The sequence below is a fragment of the Artibeus jamaicensis genome, unplaced genomic scaffold (genome assembly GCF_021234435.1).
Source record: "Artibeus jamaicensis isolate MK-2021 breed Jamaican fruit bat unplaced genomic scaffold, CSHL_Jam_final contig_1832, whole genome shotgun sequence".
In the NCBI taxonomy this organism is placed as follows: Eukaryota; Metazoa; Chordata; class Mammalia; order Chiroptera; family Phyllostomidae; genus Artibeus; species Artibeus jamaicensis.
The window spans coordinates 4,401,305-4,420,260 of record NW_026521362.1 but is presented as its reverse complement, the minus strand read 5'-3'; the positions used below and the strand labels follow the sequence as shown (position 1 = coordinate 4,420,260).

At 32.4% G+C, this 18,956-nt stretch overlaps 1 protein-coding gene across 11 annotated transcripts in view; it reads right to left on the bottom strand.

The window, feature by feature from the left end:
- The window catches only part of PRPF40A (pre-mRNA processing factor 40 homolog A), a 62,013-nt gene that overhangs the window by 17,943 nt on the left and 25,114 nt on the right, over nt 1-18,956 (bottom strand). For 7 of the 11 annotated variants that reach the window (XM_053671671.1, XM_037157018.2, XM_053671684.1 and 4 more), the window contains 11 exons: nt 13,433-13,543; nt 11,864-11,984; nt 11,573-11,626; nt 10,114-10,138; nt 8,784-9,155; nt 6,909-7,017; nt 6,311-6,375; nt 5,787-5,951; nt 4,918-5,026; nt 3,999-4,149; nt 2,869-3,002 (listed from right to left, as the gene is read on the bottom strand). In XM_053671671.1, the coding sequence (XP_053527646.1) occupies nt 2,869-3,002; nt 3,999-4,149; nt 4,918-5,026; nt 5,787-5,951; nt 6,311-6,375; nt 6,909-7,017; nt 8,784-9,155; nt 10,114-10,138; nt 11,573-11,626; nt 11,864-11,984; nt 13,433-13,543 (1,416 nt within the window). The remainder of the gene's footprint in view (nt 1-2,868; nt 3,003-3,998; nt 4,150-4,917; nt 5,027-5,786; nt 5,952-6,310; nt 6,376-6,908; nt 7,018-8,783; nt 9,156-10,113; nt 10,139-11,572; nt 11,627-11,863; nt 11,985-13,432; nt 13,544-18,956) is intronic. The other 4 variants (XM_053671678.1, XM_053671681.1, XM_053671686.1 and 1 more) reach the window with 1 other exon arrangement.

The window sequence follows — 18,956 nt, the reverse complement described above, 5'->3', positions numbered from 1 at the left end:
AAAAATCAAGAAAAAAAATCCCATTCGATATAGCAAAAAGAAAAATAAAATATCTGGGAATAAACCTAACCAAGGAGATCAAAGACCTGTATGCAGAAAACTACACAACACTGAAGAAAGAAATCAAGGAAGACACAAAAACAAATGGGAATATATACCGTGTTCATGGATTGGAAGAATTAACATATCAAAATGTCCATACTATCCAAAGCAATATACACATTCAATGCAATACCTATTAAAGTACCAATGATGTATTTCACAGACATAGAACAAACACTTCAAAAATTTATATGGAACCATAAACCACCCCGAATAGCAGCTGCAATTTTGAGAAAGAAGAACAAAGTAGGAGGGATCACAATACCTGATACCAAACTATATTACAAGGCCACTGTAATCAAAACAGCCTGGTACTGGCATAAAAACAGGCACATAGACCAATGGAACAGAACAGAGAGCCCAGAAATAAATCCAAGTCTCTATGGTCAATTAATATTTGACAAAGGGGGCAGTAACATAAAATGGAGTAAAGATAGCTTCTTCAACAAATGGTGTTGGGAGCACTGGACAGCTACATGCAAGAAAATGGAACTTGAGCACCGACTTACACCATACACCAAAGTAAATTTAAGGTGGATAAAGACTTAAATATAAGCCGTGACACCATTAAAATCCTAAAGGAGAACACTGGCAGGAAAATCTCGGATATTTCACGCAACAACATTTTTACTGATATGTCCCCCAGAGCAAGGGACATAATGGAAAGAATAAACAAATGGGATCTCATCAAAATAAAAAGCTTGTGCATGGCTAAAGAAAAACAGTATTTCTTTAAATACTGTTTCTTTAAATACAAAGATAAAAAGACAACCAACTGTATGGCAAAACATATTTGCCAATGATACCTCAGACAAAGGTTTAATCTCCAAAATATACAAAGAACTCACATGACTCCACTCTAAGAAGACAAGCAACCCAATTAAAAAATGGGCGCCCTGGCTGGTATAGCTCAATGGATTGAGCGCGAGCCTGTGAAGCAAAGGGTTGCTGATTCGATTCCCAGTCAGGGCACATGCCTGGGTTGCAGGCCAGGTCCCCAGTGGGGGACACATGAGAGGCAACCACACACTGATGTTTCTCTCCCACTCTTTCTCCTTCCCTTTCCTTTCTAAAAATAAATAAATAAAATATTTTTTAAAAAATGGGCAAAGGACTTGGACACTTCTCCAAGGAGGACATACAGAGGATCCAGAGACACTTGAAGAGATGCTCAATATCCCTAGCTATCAGAGAGATGCAAATTAAAACCACTATGAGACAACTCTTTACACAAGTTAGAATGGCCATCATAAACAAAGCAACAAACAACAAATGTTGGAGAGGTTGTGGGAAAAAGGGGACCCTAGTTCACTGTTGGTGGGATTGCAGACTGGTACAACCATTATGGAAAACAGTATGAAATTTTCTAAGAAAACTAAAAATGAGTATGCCTTTTGACCCAGCAATTCCACTGTTAGGAGTATATTTTAAGAACCCTGAAACACCAATCCAAAAGAACCTATGCACCCCAATGTTCATAGCAGCACAATTTACAATAGCTAAGAGTTGGAAGCAACCTAGGTGCCCAACAGTAAATGAATGGATCCAAAAACTATGGTACATTTACAGAATGGAATTCCATGCAGCAGAAAGAAAGAAGGAGCTACTACCCTTTGCAACAGCATGGATGGAACTGGAAAGCACTATGTTGAGTGAAATAAGCCAGGCAGTGAAATTTCCAAATGCCGTATGATCTCGCCTTTAACAGGAACCTAAACAACAAAACAAACAAGCAAGCAAAATATAACCAAAGACACTGAAATACAGAACAGGCTGACAGGGACCAGAGGGGAGAGCAGAGAGAATTTCAGGGGAAAGGGAGAAGGATTCACAAGAACAAGTATAAAGGACACACTGACAAAAAAAACCAGGGTGGGGGGAATAGGAGGGAGGTGGGGAGTACTGCGGGAGGGGGGGGGGGGGGGCGGGGGGGCTGGGATGGGAGTAAAAGACAGAAGACTGTACTTGAACAATAATTAAATTAAAAAAAAAAAGAAATAAACTTGTTTAAGCTACTGTATTTATCCTAATACAGTGTTTAATGGAAGAGACTCTGTAATTAAGACTGTGTAGATTCAAGTTTTGTTTCCACTATTCAGTAGCTGAATTTGAGCAAGTCACTTCCCCTCTCCCAAATCATTTCCTTGTCTAAGTAGACATAACAAAAATATTACCTACTCTTATAATACAAGGCTGTCATAAAAATCAAGAGATTTAAATTTAGTATGTATAAGTAGTAAACAATTAATGCTGTTATCATTATAATTCACTGGTCCATGATACTCTCCATTACTGAGTGAATAAAAAGTGGTACTTGGAGGTGAAAAAGAAACATTAGCCCATGTTACAGACATGTGCTTCAACTCTTATGTGTAACATTTTAGAATTATGTCCCATTCCCCAACCTATACCATAGCATTCCCTACAATTCTCTAGAGCCTAAAAAGCAACTAGTACTAATGACTCATCACACATATTTTGTTTTCAGCCTTCCCTCATCCCATTTCTCTTTCCCAAGTAAAACCTCATCTATCAATCTGCTCCTTAAATACCAAATCTGCTAGTCTTCTATATTCCCCTGGATTAAAATGGTTGCTCTTCCTCGGTGGGGTCATAACTAATTGCAGAACTTAAGAGTTAAATGTGTATGAATACTTCACAAAGTCCACATTGGTGATCTGGGATCAGGTGTTTTAAAATTGTTTACAGCGTTGTTGAAGTTCATTAACCATATTATAACATTAAGCTAGAAAAGAAAATAAATACCTGAAAAGATTCTCTATTTTTACGCTGCCGTCTCCGTTCTCTCAGCAAACTCTTCTGTTTTTCTTCTTCTTCTTCCTTTTCTAAAGCCCGGATATGTTCTTCAAAGCAAATTAATGCATCTTCTTTATCCATGTCTAAAGGTTTTTTTTATTTAAAAAATTAAAATGTCATTTAATTATTTGTATTAACTCCCTATAAATGTCAAACTCACCTTTCCAAAATACTTACATTTAAACTCATATATGACTCATAATTATCTAAATGGGAAAAATTTAAGGAAATTTTTTTTAAAAACCTCACCAAAACAAACCTTGCACCTGAGAATGAAACAAAGACACTGCACACGATACAACTACTGAAAAGAAATTATGATGATAAAATTTGTCAGCAGTATCAGAATTACCCAAGGAGCTTTTGCAAAGTGTCAAGTTCTAGGCCCTGTCCCAGACTTCCTGAAGCATGGTATCAGAGAGGTAATCAAGAAAACTGCAATTTAAACAACCACCAAATAGTAAAAAAAAAAAAAAAAAAAAAAAAGAGAGAATTTGGAGAAGCTTAGTGGAAGATAATGCTAATATATTTTATGCATTTTGCAATCTCTAAAGCCATTATTTCAAGACAACAGCAGGAAGAAAATGTGGCAATTTGGTTCTTACGAAGTCACACAGACAATTTCAAATTTAACCAATGATAAACATATTTCAAGGATTATCTGATAAAGCTAATTTCACATTTCTGGAAAAATATTTTTGTCATAGATCACAAAACAATTAGAAGTATCCAATTTAGTCAGCCCTGGCTGGCGTGGCTCAGTAGATTGAGTGTCGGCCTGTGAGCCAAAGGGCTGCTGGTTTAATTCCCAGTCAGAGCACATGCCTGGGTGTGGCCCAGGTCCCCGGCAAGGTGTGCTCAAGAGGCAACCACACACTGATGTTTCTTTACCTCTTTTTCTCCTTCCCTTCCCCTCTCTAAAATTAAATAAATAAAATGTTTAAAAAAAGAAACAAAACGCTTTTTCAGAAATGAGTGAACAATTGTGTAAAATTTAGCTGTCTCATAAAAAATGTGAGATTCCCTTGCTGTTTGACAATGTGTTAAAAACTGTTTCTCCATTTAATTACTATGCTTACTCTGCAATTCCTCATCTTCTGCAAAAGTTGGATTATCCATGAGATACTGCTGGGCTTCTGACCAAGTAGTAGAGTATGTTACATTAGCCATGTTGTCAAGTATGTTTTTTAAGGCTTCCCAATTTCTTTTTCGCAACTGCTTCGCTTGTTCCTACATCAAAAGTATAAATACATGTTTTGAAGTTCAAAGAAATATTTAAACTGCAATTAGTAAAGGTTTCTTTATATTTTAACTGATGACCAAATTTCAAATGTTACCCATTTACTTTGAATGTCAACATTATTTACCTTTCCAGTGTTCTAACCTAATTTCTTGGCTAGGTACCTACCTTCAATTTTTTCACCTCTCTTCTAAAGCCACAATCTGGAAAACAAAATGTCTCTTCCTGAAACTATTGGCATGGTCTAAAATACTAAAGTTACTGCAAACAAATCATACAATGAATAAATGCTAAGATCTTCACTTGCAGGTAAATCAAATGTCTGTTAATAATACATTTCTGTAAGTCTCTTGAATACTGGACAGTACAAAACTTAGTGCATATAATTGTTATGAGGTACTTTAAAATACTACCCTGTAAGTACATTTTAGTGGAAACCATTATATAGTATCGCCCTTCTTATAAAAGACCGTAAACAAAAGCAGTGTTTAGCAAAAACACTATCTTATCTCTCAAAGCAGGCATAAAACAGCCAATTAATGACAATTCAAGTAACAGAGTAAACCTGTACTTACTACGTCCACTTCAGTAGTTACAGGAGCTGTCCAATTTTAAACCTAACTTCTAATAAACAGATCTGCTGCAACATATAAACTGGATAAACAACCAGCAAAAATGGACATGTTATAAAATAACTACTAATCAGAATGAAGAAATGCCTTGTTCTATCTATAAATATCAATAAGAATGAATTATACCTTTTCTTTCTTTGAAAGAAAGAATAAAACATCTTCATAGATTTCGAGACGGTCACGTTCCGATATTGCATTCCAGACTTCCATCTCACCAAACATTTGCTCTGCTTTTCTATGTTAAAACAATTAAATGTTACACTATATTGTATAATAAAAATTAATCTTAATTTTAATTTTGCAGAAAATTTAAAACCACCATATGAACACTCTTTTCCATTCTAAATCCGTGACTATATTATTCAGGAAAACTTTTTAATTAAGAACAAGAACAAAATAGCTCAGGCTTCCATTTTTCTTTACAAGACTATCTCTAATTCTTAGAGTAGCTAGAGAGACTATTAAACTGCCTATGGAACTAAATTATAGACTTCAAAAAGTTGTCAGAAATTCAGCTAACACATAAAACAGGAATATTTAATGAAATAAAGTTTTTCACTAAGGCTCTACTGGAAGAATGATAAAAATAAGGAAGCACACGTGGAAAATGAACTTGATAACTTACTGTATATGTTGACAGTGAATTACCCACAGTTTTAAACAAAGTACTCTAAAATCAGGAATGCTATGTCAATACAAATTTTCAAAATGCTATGTTTAATGAAACTATACTTTTTCCATCACAAATACCAAAAATTTCTATTCTTATAGTAAGTAAAAAATAGCTCTAATCCCCAATTAGTAACTCAGTGAGTCTTTAAGTTAAATTCCACATTTAACTACTGATTTATCAGGTACGCAATAAAACTGCTATGCTTATAGTCATCTAGTTTTATTTAAATGAGCATCTACTTCAGAACACTTACTGCACACCTAGCAAAAAGCTCACAGAAACAGCTCAGTAAACATATATCATGCATCATTAAAAATCTTACTTGTATCTGGTTGTGGATGTCATTTTCTCATGATTTTCTAGAAAACGCTGAAAGGATTCCTTAGCTTCTTTGTACTTTGATCTTGCTTCTTCTTTTTCTTCTTTCTCTGTCTGAACTTTATAGGCATTAAAGGCCTGCTTTTTTTCACTCAACTTTGCTAAAGCACTAAATAGAAAAATGCCACATAAGCGTAAATGAAGGGAAGACAATCAAATATTGAAACTTTGAAGAGTAATATATATGATTTTATTCACAAGAAAATTTAAGTAAGACATTAAAAATAAATGATTACAAAAATAATTTCTAATTTCAAAATAATTTTAATTTCATCTGTAGCAGGGCAGAATACTCAAATTGTATGGCAAAGCCTTTTTTGGTTCATATCAGACATAGAACAATTCTATTCTTAGTATCTAAAATAATAGAAGACAATGGGAGTAGAAAGTTATATTGTTTTATATAATTCTGAATTTGCTTGGCTTGCTATTTTCAAAGTGAAAAGTAAATGTAAAAAAAATAATTACCTGTATCGTGGATCATTTATGATCATTTTCATAGCTTGCTCCCATGAAGCATTAGATGGTACCCGCTGAAAACCATTTAATGAAAAATTAAAACACAAATATATTTAAAGTCATATAACAGGTAACAAAGCATAATACTCACTGAAAACATCAAACATTTTCCTTTGCAGTTTATAAAAAAGGTCTAAAAGATAATTTCTTATTGAAGCAAGGCAAAGCTGAGTAATAATATACCTATAGACTAAAAGAAAACTTAAACTGAAATATAAACAGAGCATGAATACTTTTTCTTAGGACTACTGATTAAAAGATAAACATGTTTTACAAATTAAAAAATCTTACATTAAATGTAGAGGTGAAATATATTTTATACTTTTGCACACAATAGGTATTGTGTGCAAAATACATTTTTTAATTAAAGTCAGCTTCAGAAAAAATATTCTTCAAAAAAAGGAAAAAAATTTACTTCATTTTCAGCTATAACAGTTTATGAAATTAACATTTTTAATAAAGACATCACAGTACTGATTGCAATGAAGAGCAACTGCACTTACTAGATAAATATTTTATGTCACATAAAAATCTGTAATATAAATACCTTTTCTTTCAATAATTCTTTAAATGCTTGCTTTGCCTCCTCTTTTGTATTCCAAGTATATGTTTTTTTTGCTGGTTGGCTTTCTTCCTCTTCTTTTTTGGGAGTAAAACTAGAGAGAAATTTAAACATGTTATTTATAATTTAAATAAACACTTGTTTCATTTAGAAAAATTTAACTATTTGATGTTGAGCTAAAATTTGACAATATTAAATTTTCCTATATGAATCCCACTTACTTACCCGAACATGAAGAAATATATATTTTCCCCTGAAACATTTAGTTATTAAGGCCCTGCATAAAGACCAAAGTAAAAATTTAATTACACTAAAACCCTGATTCCACTAGTTCACAACATAATACTAACGTAATACTTTTAAATGGCTTACAAAAAACTTAGTGCCCTTCAGTTTAGTGCCGTAACAACTGAGAATTTGGGCAAGCATGGATGAATATCAAAAAGAAAGAGATCAGTCTAAATCAGGGTAGGCAAACACTGACCCGGGAGCCAAACTTAGCCTGTGGCCTGTTTCTGTGAACACAACTTCACTACAACACAGCCATGAAGTTCACACATTGTTTATGGCTGACTGCATGTAGTCCCAGCACAATGTGAGCCCCTGTGACAGACTTTAGGATCTATAAAACCCAGAGTATTTTACTCTGACAGTTTGGGGATCTTTATGAAAAGTTATATATGCTTATATTTTTTCTTACATACAAACAGAAACTTCAGGGAAAAAAAAAAACTAGGTAGAATGCTTACGGAAAGATAATGGAAAACATGCTAACAAAAAATATATTCACACTCTCTAAATACTTGGGAAAAAAAGCAGGAATTGTTAAAATTATGAAAAACAAATTATGGTGGAAGCATACAGTACATATAAGAACATTAAAATAATTATTCTAACAAGTGTAAATGTCTATGAGTAGAAGAGCACTTAAAACTAAATTTATGTATGCTATTAAATAATATGCCATTAGTCAACATAATGTGGAAGGTGTCTTATATATATGTACATATTGTAAACACATAGAATAAGGGCAGGATATAAATAAAATATAAAGAAACTACTTTTATGCCTTCAAATATACCATGTATTTTTTTTAAACTTAACATTAGAAGAGTTATAGAGCTATTTTCACTTTGAGAAATGTACCTAAGAAAAACAGCACCACTATATGAAATACTACTAGATCTTAGGTATACAAGTACTTGCAAATTTTTGCCTTATTAAAAAGTTGTACCAATTTAATTTCACTAATGGTTTTCCTACATCCTATTACATGTTATCTTTATATTAGCCTATTAATTTTTGCTTCTTTCTTCAGTATCAAACTATAGAAAACTTCTTTGCAGTGCTGTGCTAATAAGCCATGTTATATTTGAGACTGAAGCAAAAGAAAATCAGTAATACTGATCTTTAGTAATGTTTTGGTATTTATTAATCATGGAATTTTTGCAGTAATTATTTTAAAATGCTGCACTACAATATGATATATTTTGATTACTAAAGTTTTTGGAATTTCTTTAAATGTGTGTCTCATCCTAGGAAGCCCTGCTTCCTAAAATTTCTATGGATTAGTTTTGCCAGAGTTTGACAGCATGACCCCCAACAAAATCCAGCCTCAAAAATGATTATCTTAAGGCTTATGCTACGATTCTTTTTTCCCCCTTTTTATTGAATTTATTGAGGTGACACTGGTTAACAAAATTAAACAGGTTTCGGGCACACAGCTGTACAACATATAATTTTGTAAACTGTACTGTGTGTTTGCCATCCTAAATTATTTTCTCAAAAAATCAATGCAATAGTCACTGACTAACTGGCAATTTCTTATCTGTATTGCAGAAGACAAGCTACTAAACTTACTCAGCTACAGTTTCCTTAGATGTCTCTTCTCCAGCATTACTGGACACTTCAACACTTTGATCTTGAATAGCAGGAGTACTAGTAAGTTGTGCTTGCTCTTCAGTTGAAATTGTTACTGTGTTTTCATTATCTACAACAGTAGCAACAATTGAAGTAACTTCAGGCTCAGGAACAACTGGAACAGTTCCACCGACAGTATTAGAAGCAGAGCTGGAGGCACTGGCATTGGCAGCCGCAGCGGCAGCTGCAGCAGCAGCGGCAGCTGCAACAACAGCAGCTGCTGCCTCTGCAGCAGCCATGGTGCTCATCGTGGTCGGAATTTCTGTTGTAGGAACTGGGGCTGCTGATGCTGTGGTGCACTCTTCTTGCTTACTATGTATTTAAAAAAAAGAAAACTAGTTATTTAATAATTGCAAAGCCAAATAAAGCTAGTTTTCAAGTATTACACAATCATATGAACAAGAGAAACTCTTAAAATGGAAAAAAAGCAATGCTGCTAAACTGTTAAGCCATTCAAAAAATTAATACCATGAAATAAAACTTGACTACTTTGATATAATTCAACAAATATTCATGAATTAAATCAAAGCATGACAGGCACTCAGGCAACAACACCTGGTCCTGGCTGGCATGGCTCAGTTGGACTGAGTGCTGGCCTGCGAACCAAAGGTTTCCTGGTTCAGTTCCCTGCCAGGGCACATGCCTGGTTTGCAGGCCGGGTCCTCAGTAGGGGGCGTGCAAGAGCCAACCACACACTGATGCTTCTCTCTCCCTCTCTTCCTCCCTTCCCCTCTCTCTGAAAATAAATAAATAAACAAATAAATAAATAATCTTTTTAAAAATAAAAAAATAAAAACCTAGTTTTATATTAACAAAACACACCCTCCATTTTCTAAACTCTAATAATTGTTTTCATTTACAAAAGACCTATCAGATTGTATCATGCCATAAAATTTGGCATGTATCATAAATTTCTGTAAGATCTTTAAAATTTTACTCATTTTCATCCATTAAAAGAAAAATATGAATAAAGGAAGACATATATAGATAGAATGTTTCTTCCATTCCCAAATTCATTTATAGAAAATTATGGACTTTTCTATAACACAATCTTAATTCATAAATGATGCAGTCCAAATTAAAATAATCATTGTCTACTAAAGCATCACTTTCGTAACTTGAGTAAATATTCCTATTCCCACCTTCAAATCCTCCAAACATACCAAAATGCCTCCAAAGATGCCTAATATGTTAATACTATTTATACAGTTAAAACAAGATTATAAAGTATCTAATTTCTAAATACATACTGATATCTAAAATTGCTTACCTGCTTTCTTCAGCTTTGATCATTGCTATTAAAGAAAAAACAGAAAAGTTATGTACTACAGTTTTTAAATATGATCACTGAAAACAAACTTTAAAGACTTTTAAAAGCGTTTCATAAGATAAAATTTACCATCCAAAAAAAAAAAAATCCTCCCCCCAAATCACAACTTTTACTAAGCAAGCGCTTGTTCCAAAGTTCCAGGGTATTAATTAAAGAATGAAGACAAATTTAAATAGCAGTTTTTAGGAAAGCTTCTTCCCACGCTGCTGCTTTCCCAAAGACTGCAGGCTACTGAAAAAACTTCCTGAAAGTATCTATATAATTCTGGAATAAAATAGTATTGTTCCCAGAAATAAAACGATGTTATTTTTTAAAAGGATATTAAATTCAAGACAGAATAAAATTCATGTTATAAAATTCCAGCACATATATACTACCATTGATAAGTAGATAGTTATGCACACCAACTATATGTGATAGGGTTATATCAGAAATGAGCTTGATAGTCCTTACATCAATAAATTGGGAACCTACCTATCTACAATGCTATTAATTAGCCAATGCTAGTACAGAAATTTAGGTAAATTTTTCTGTAGGGGTAAAATTATACCTTACTCAGCATCATTAGGGAATGAGGTGCTCCATGTAAGTGATAATATAAGCTTAACTTTGAAAACATTTAAAACTAAATCATCTCTGAAAATCTGTTTAGGATGGCTGGCAAAACATACTAAAGGGATTACCATTACTAATATAAATTAACTTATTTTTCAGATAACAAATGATATCTAAGTTAATGAGGTGACAAAGGGTAAAGATGAATAGACTTAATACCACAGTGCCTTCAAGAATTTTTTATTCTCTTTTGTCAGATGTCATTTCACATTACAGTCTACTTTATTAACCCCATTCTCCTACACTCTGTTGCTTTTAACCTACTATAGTTTGATAGCAGATTCTGTCAGAAGTGAAAGTCCTATGTTTTGTATTATGTATTTCTAGATTTCAAGCAGTTTTCTGAACAGCTGAGGACGTTAAAAAAAAGCCTCCCTTTTTAAGTGAGGCATGGTATTTTGCTTATCTTAATTCTCCCATAACAAGCATGAGGGCTATTTTGTAATGTTGTTATTATATAAAATGTGTACTAATTATACAGTCTGATAAGGATCTCTGCTAAGTCCCATAGTCCATGTACGCACTAATACCCAAAGCTGTATTTAGAAATATTGTACATAATGTCCTTGTTCAATTTTCCAGTGATATGTAACTTAAAAAAAAAACAACCCACCAAAGTGCAACTTTAAAAGCTACAAGCTCATTTATAATATAACCCTTAAATTAAAGGAATTCTTTGAATTAGAGACTTCTCACGGCAGATTTATCCAATCACGGTTAGTGAACATTAGTGACATACTCTAAAAATGTTAAATGACAGAAAATGAATTATCAAAGCGCTCACCATGCAGGTTTGATTTTGTAATAAGACTTCCAGCAACAATGGTATTCTGGTATCCTAGTTTCAGTGGAATCAAATCAAATAAAAATCTATTTAAAATCTATAGAACTGAGATCTAGAGCAACAAGAAAATAAGAGCCCATAAAACTGTTATACCATTTTAAACATTCTAATCATATAATTTTTAAAAATAAGGCCTTTGTTTGAATACTTCTATTTATGAAGGACTGTTTCAGTGTGAATAACATATATATGTAAAAAATTTTAACATTAAGAATTATTTTTTTGTTTTACCTTCAAGATCCTCAAGTTCTTTAGGTTTGGCCCAACGGGATTCTTTTGTTTGAGAATTGTAATAGTATGGCTTTCCAGAGTCAGATTTGTACTCTTTCCAAGGGCATTTAGATAAAAGTTGCTGGAGGGAAATAAAAACTGTCAGTTAACAGTAATGTATTTAGCACCATGCACCATTTATGTCACTGTTTTCACTAGATATTACCAAGCTATACAATTTGAAAGCTTGTGAGGTAATGGTAATACAAGCTACTAATTACAAGATACTTACTAGTGATGTTAAGATTTGAATACATTATTTAACTATGACAATAACACTATAACATTTATACTATTTTTCCAAATTTACTTAGAGAAAGTAACTTGTCTGATCTAATACATTAAGAGGCAGAGGCAAGGTTCAAAACCAGGTTTATCTGAATTTCAAATCCTATGTGTATGCTCTTGCCATTTATACCCCATCAAAGGTAAAAATTACTATCCCCAATTCACAAATACTTTTCAAATATTAATACAAGTATAAGGATAATCTTTGAGAAAAAGCAAAATCTGATTTAGTCATACTTAGATTTCAGCCTCATAATAATTTATTACAAATCTATGTGAATTACCCGTAAGTAAATAATATATAAGTATGATATACTTAAAACCTTAATTTTTAACCAGTTAGGGTGATATGAGAATGCTATTAAAAACTAAAATCCAGGCAGAATGTCTTAGGAAAATATATAATTGATAAATATCACCAAGTCTGTCAATACTGAACAAATAAAAAATTATAGTATCTACCAACATCCCCTTCTAAGTACTGTCGTACATATTAGTGTGGTGGCTGGCAAATACTTTTACCTCCTCAAATTCCTTAATTTAAAGGGAGTGGGAGGGAGACATAGTACCAATCAGGAAAAACCTTCAATATAGTGTGAAATGCCAGATCTATTTTCACTTAGGGCTTTGGAGTTCCCCATGTGAAATAATGCTTACTCAGTTCATTCCTTCAATCTTACTTCCTTATCTGTGCATTCTGAGTGATAAAATCTGCAACATAAAATGAAAAGTACATACTTTTTTTTGGGGGGGGGGATATTTTCCAGGGACACTGTCTAACTCTAAGAAAAGGAATTATTTGTAATTTAATTTCATCTCCATTAAATCAACCCAATTTGAAAATTTTGAGAACTTATATGACATATGATGTCATCCAGGTTTACTATAAAGAAGAAAACAATCTGAAATATGAATTAAAAAATACAGGGCAGCCCTCTTTGCCTTCCAACCTGTTATTTAGTCACCTTTCTTAAATTAATGTCACCCCATAAAGGTTCCTGGGTAAGGGATAAATCAGTAAATAAAATTGGTCCGTTCAAAGAAGGAAATGAGTGATGTGTTTTTGCTGATTGGTGTGTTTATTAACTCTTTATCCTTTGAATGCCTTTTGAGATATAAGCAGTACTATTTAGGTAGTCGAATACCCATGACATTCTAAAAAACAAAAAAGAAAACATAAGGGGAAAAAAAAAAGACCCAATCTACTTAATAATCCCTGATTTCCAGCCCTGAAACTTTTACCTCAGCAGGTGTTTTAAGATCATCCGGTTTCTCCCAAGTAGACTGTTTTGTTTCAGTATTGTAGTAGTAAGTCCTTCCATCAGGTGACTTATGTTCAGTCCACATTGATTTCTAAAGAAAAAAATTATTGTACAAAAACATTTAAATTATTTAACAGTGCCGCTGACAGTGAATATCAGTATCAAGTGTTTCAAAGCAATACATGAAAAATTAAAAGTATAAAGTGGGCACACTTTTGACAGTTAAAGCATTTAGAATAATTCATCAATGCAAACAGGGAGGTGACTGAAAATCAGATTTTAAAAGGACTTCAAGTGCAGCATGAGTCAATTCAGGTTTTAGGATCGCTCTCTCTGCAAAATCTCAGAATTGTAAGGATATGACCGTTTCCACAAGAACAGTAACTTTTTAACTTAAACATGTGAGATACTATTTCAGTCACACAAATCAATGCCTTATGGATAAGAGTCCATGCTAATGTAGTATAGGGTCATTCATCATGAACCCAATCACCTAAATTCAAAGAATATTTATATCAGGTTGAACAAAGCTCTGAACAGACATGCTATAAAAAGGCAGCAGTCAAAACAAGAAAGGATGACTTCTGGACAACAATCAGAATTCAGTAATCAACAAGGTGAAATTTAGCAGGACTAAAATGTGAATCCAAATGCCCTAATCCAAGATAGGTGAGATAACGTTTCATATGAGACTAGTTTGATATATACTGTAAATCCACTCTTGGAATCCAAAAGAATTACTAACAACCTACTAAAAGTTCCTACTAAAACATCAGATATCAATACACATATGCCTCAAATAAAGGGCTTGTTAAGAGTTTTACAACATCACTATACACACACACACTTGTACATACACAAAATAATAATAAAGGGATGGGAGGAAACTGTGAGAGATGATAGATATCTACGATCTTGATGGTGGTGCTAGTTTTACAGGTGTATTACTTGTTCCCCAAACCATCCAGTTGTACACATTAAATATGTACACCTTTTTACATGTCAGTCATATCTTAATACAAGTGGCCTAAAAAGTTTTACAAGGACTCATGAGTGAATGAATTACTGGATGAGATCAAAGGTACTATAAGCCTAGTTCTGGCAGATTTGGTAACAAACTGAAGTATACTTGAAAGAGGGTTATAGAGATGATCTCATGTTTCTTCAATTCTAAGACAACATTACTATATATATACCTCTAAGAAAAAAAGTATGATCATGAAACTATCACATGCTTTGTACCAGATTTCATGTTAAAATTTTTTGAAATAATTTATTCTTACTTAGACACTTTTTAAAAATCACAGAACACTCTTGTGAATACATAAAAAGGAAAACAGACAAATAAAAGTTTAGCTATTCCTTAAATTTCACATTGAGACATCTTTTTGTATCACAGTTGCTGACATAGTCACACAGTACCACTCCTCTGTGGCGTTAAGAACACTTACAATGCAGCACCACTTAAAAAAAAAATAACTAAAAACCACTGGTGCTGACTCTAAATTTTCTTTTGTAGTTATCGTAAAAAGTGGGAATATAGAATAAGATGACTTAGAAGAACGTAAACTGATTTAAACAAACAGAAGAGGTAAATGATTATTTTCTACAACTTTTGAGAAGACAATTACAATGAAAGAATTATAGATAGCCATTAAACTAAAAGAAATTGGTAAAATTTGAGCTGTTTAATAACAAAATTAGTCCCTCTGATAGAGATTTGTAAAGTCATCTGACAACTATTTACAGAGTGGATTTCTGAATAATGTGGCAAGATACATAATTCTGAAGATGTAAAAAATCCTTTAACATTCTAGCACCATGTACAAAAAGATATGACAACTATAATCTCTCTGGAGGAAAGATTAAAATTAACTGATAAAAAATATTTAGCTTGTTATTATTCACCTACTTTAAAATTTCATCAAAAACTGATGCAATCTGAAGCACATACAAAAGATTCAAGTGTATGGGTAATACCTTATTTCATAAATTACACAGTGCTTTCATAAATAATTTGTATTTGTTTCTGATGTTTTAAAAATTAACTCAGTAGCATCTCAAGACTGTATTATCTTAAAGAGTAATCTGTTAAGTTCCAAAATTGTATTGAAACTTCTCAAGTCACATCTGCTAAAGGGCATCAAGGAAAGAAGAGGTTCACCAAAAATAAACTTAAGAGATCGTGGAAGGTGAAAGACCGAACAATGGGGAGAATGAGGGGAAATGTACAAACCAGTAAAACAAATAGTAAACAATTTGGTATTCACTATCTGTTACTCTGGGCCTTAACTACACTACAAAAAATGTAAGACCACCAGCCCCATTTTACAAATAAGAAAAGCAAGGCTTAGATGGGTTAATAACCTGCTCACAGTACTTCAGTAAATAAAAGACAAAATCAGAACAATTCAATCATATCTGTCTCTAAAGACCAAATTTTACCCACTCGGAAACACTGTATCAAGCTTGCTATATTCTAGGACCGTCTTAGCAGTAAGAACAGATAAATTCCCCAACTACTACTAAATGTTAAGCCCTTGAACTGTTTTGCATCAATTATCAGTTATTATTGTAATAACCTTCTGAGGTAGCTACCAATTATTAGCCCTACTTCACAGAAAACAGAGTACATGAAAGTAAAGTAACATAGCTAGCTAGTTAGTTCATTACAACACTGTTCTGGCCCAAATTAAGGTCCTATTAAGAAGCAAGGTTCCAAATCTTTGCATCAATAGAAATAATCATTTCAGATAGTAATATAAATTCTGTACTAATATCTTAACTAATATGCAAATTCACTTACAGAAGTAAATTTGCAGTAATTTTGGAGTGAGAAAAATTATTTATCTGATAATTTCTGTTTACTCCTTTTTCTTAAATCTGCAGCTTAAAGTAAAACTGTAATTTATTTTGCTTTTGGCCAAAACTAAATATGTTAAAAGAAAAATTTAAAAACAAATGTATCTGAATGGTGAATATAAGATGAAGAATGGCATAAGACATTAATGGATATTAATATATCCATCAGAAATCAATGGATATTAGTATATCCATTAATGTTTTATGCCATTAAACAACTACCTTCAGAGCAATAAGCAAGTATTGTCCATCAAAGACTTAGACTGCCCTTGCAGAAATGCGGGGGAGGGAATCTGAAAAAGACTCAGATGTATATTTTGAAAGGACCAAAGCCAGGAAATTAGTTTTAACCTTAAGGTTAGTTGCTTTGGGGACTTGCAGGAGTTAAGATATTCCTAATACTGGAATTACTCTGCATTTTTGTCAGATGACACCATTCCCAAAATTATTTTGTTACTGACACAACCACTGTATTAATAAAAAGTTGTTGACATAAATGGTAGTTCTGGGGAATCAATCAAACATCAACATTTTTACAAATGGTAAACATTTGCAAATAAAGGCATCAAAAAATTTCATCCTTCAAATAGAAAAATCTACTACAATCAATAAAACAATCTAATGGGAAGAACAAGCATGGCCTTTAAATAGAAGTCAGTACAGATAAATACATCTAGATGTTCAACTTTATTAGTAAATCAAGGAAGCACATACTACAATGAAAGTTTTTGCTTGTCAAATAAATGACTATCAGTATACAATGTTAAAAGGTTGTGAAGAAAAGAACAGTCTAATGCTCCTACTGGGAAATGAGTATTTTTCACCAATATTATATTCTTGCTAAAATTAAAAATGCAACCATTTTTAGATCCTGAAATTTCACTTTACAAAATCCCACTTACACAGTTGCAAAAATGTTTCCTACAGGATTGCTCGTCATGGTAGGAAATTAGAAACAATTCAATATCCACCCACAGGAAAACAATTCAATTATAGCCCATTCATACTATAAGACGTATCTTATGCAGATCTATTTTTAAACTAGTAGAAAATGACTAAGGTGAAGTGCTGATGTAGTGGCAAAATATACACAGAAAACATATAATTATCAAGAGAGATAATAAAAGTTTCAGATTCAAAAAAGCCAACATTGGATTGTGAATAAATTTAGTACACTCAAATTCAATTATGTATACATAGTCAGAGATAAAACATTTATATACTCCTAAGTATTTATACAATGTATAAGCTAAACTGAAATAAACTGAAAGAGAAGTTATGAAATCCAAACACTAATTAAACAGGAAGATCCTCTCGCTACTCTAAATAAGGAAAATAAAACCTATAGGAAATTATTTTCTCACATTCTACCAATATACAACACAAAAACACATCACAATGGAATATTCTAATTACTATAGAAGCAACAGAAAAATACCCAGCCAGATTCACAGTAAAATACTATATAACCTTTAAAGAACAGAGTTAGGATAGCATTATTTCTGATCATAGAAAAAGAAAGTTCTTTATTAGTAACAAAACAGGAAAGGGACCTAAAAAGAAAAGCTGACAATGTTACCGATGAATAGAAATCTAAAAATTTAAATAAAATATTAGCCAAGAGAATCCTATAAGGTATACACTTTGACCAAGTAGAATTTATTGTATAAGTACAAGGGTGGCTCAATATTGAAAAATCTATTAAAAATTATTTGTATTAACAAGTTGAAAAGAGAAAACACCACTATGTAACCACACTAATAAGACTTATTGTGATTAAATCACACCCTAAAAATTGTAAAAATTCACAACTACTAAAAAAATAAGAACAAAAATACTCATAAAAATATCAAATGATAAAGAACAATTTATCAAAAAACCAAGAAAAATAATTCTAAAGCCACTTTATTAAAATCATGAAAGCATGAGTTTGTAATCACTACAATTCAACAAATACAGTACAGCTATAAAATGAAATGACTGGTATAAATATTGGGAAAGAGATAAATTCTCTTCACTGCTAAAGGGTCAAATGAACTCTAGAAACTAAAATTTCAAAAGCTATTCCAACTACCCGGGAAATCTGGTAATATACCTGGCTGTAAGAAAAACACTAAAAAATGTGTAAATTTTCAAATAACTAACTTGCAATAAAAATGAAAATATAGTCTATTCACGATGTAACAGGTTTTTACAAGGCAAAAAAAAAATTAAAAATAGGTATAATAGCCATTTGCCCTAGCTAAATAGAATCTAAAGCAAAAACCATAATGGGAAAAGGACTTGTATAGTAATAAACTAATACTGAAATAGAACATAAATGAAACTTTAATAAACTGCAAAAAACCAACTTCCTATAGACTGTGTTTTCTAATAATATAAAAAAGTATACCTTAAAAAAATAAGTTGCCCAAAAACATGATCCATAAAATAACTGATGGGATAAACTTCATTAAATTTAAAAATTCTATGTCAAGGAGTCGAGAGAATAAGAACACAAGCTGGGAGCAAAAGACACAACTGAAGAAGAAGTGATGATTCTAGACTCATAGAAAGAATGCAAGCTGACAGCTGTGGAGTTGGGGTGGGGAGAATGGAGGGATTGGGGAAAAAAGGAGAAAGAACTCATGGACATGCACAAC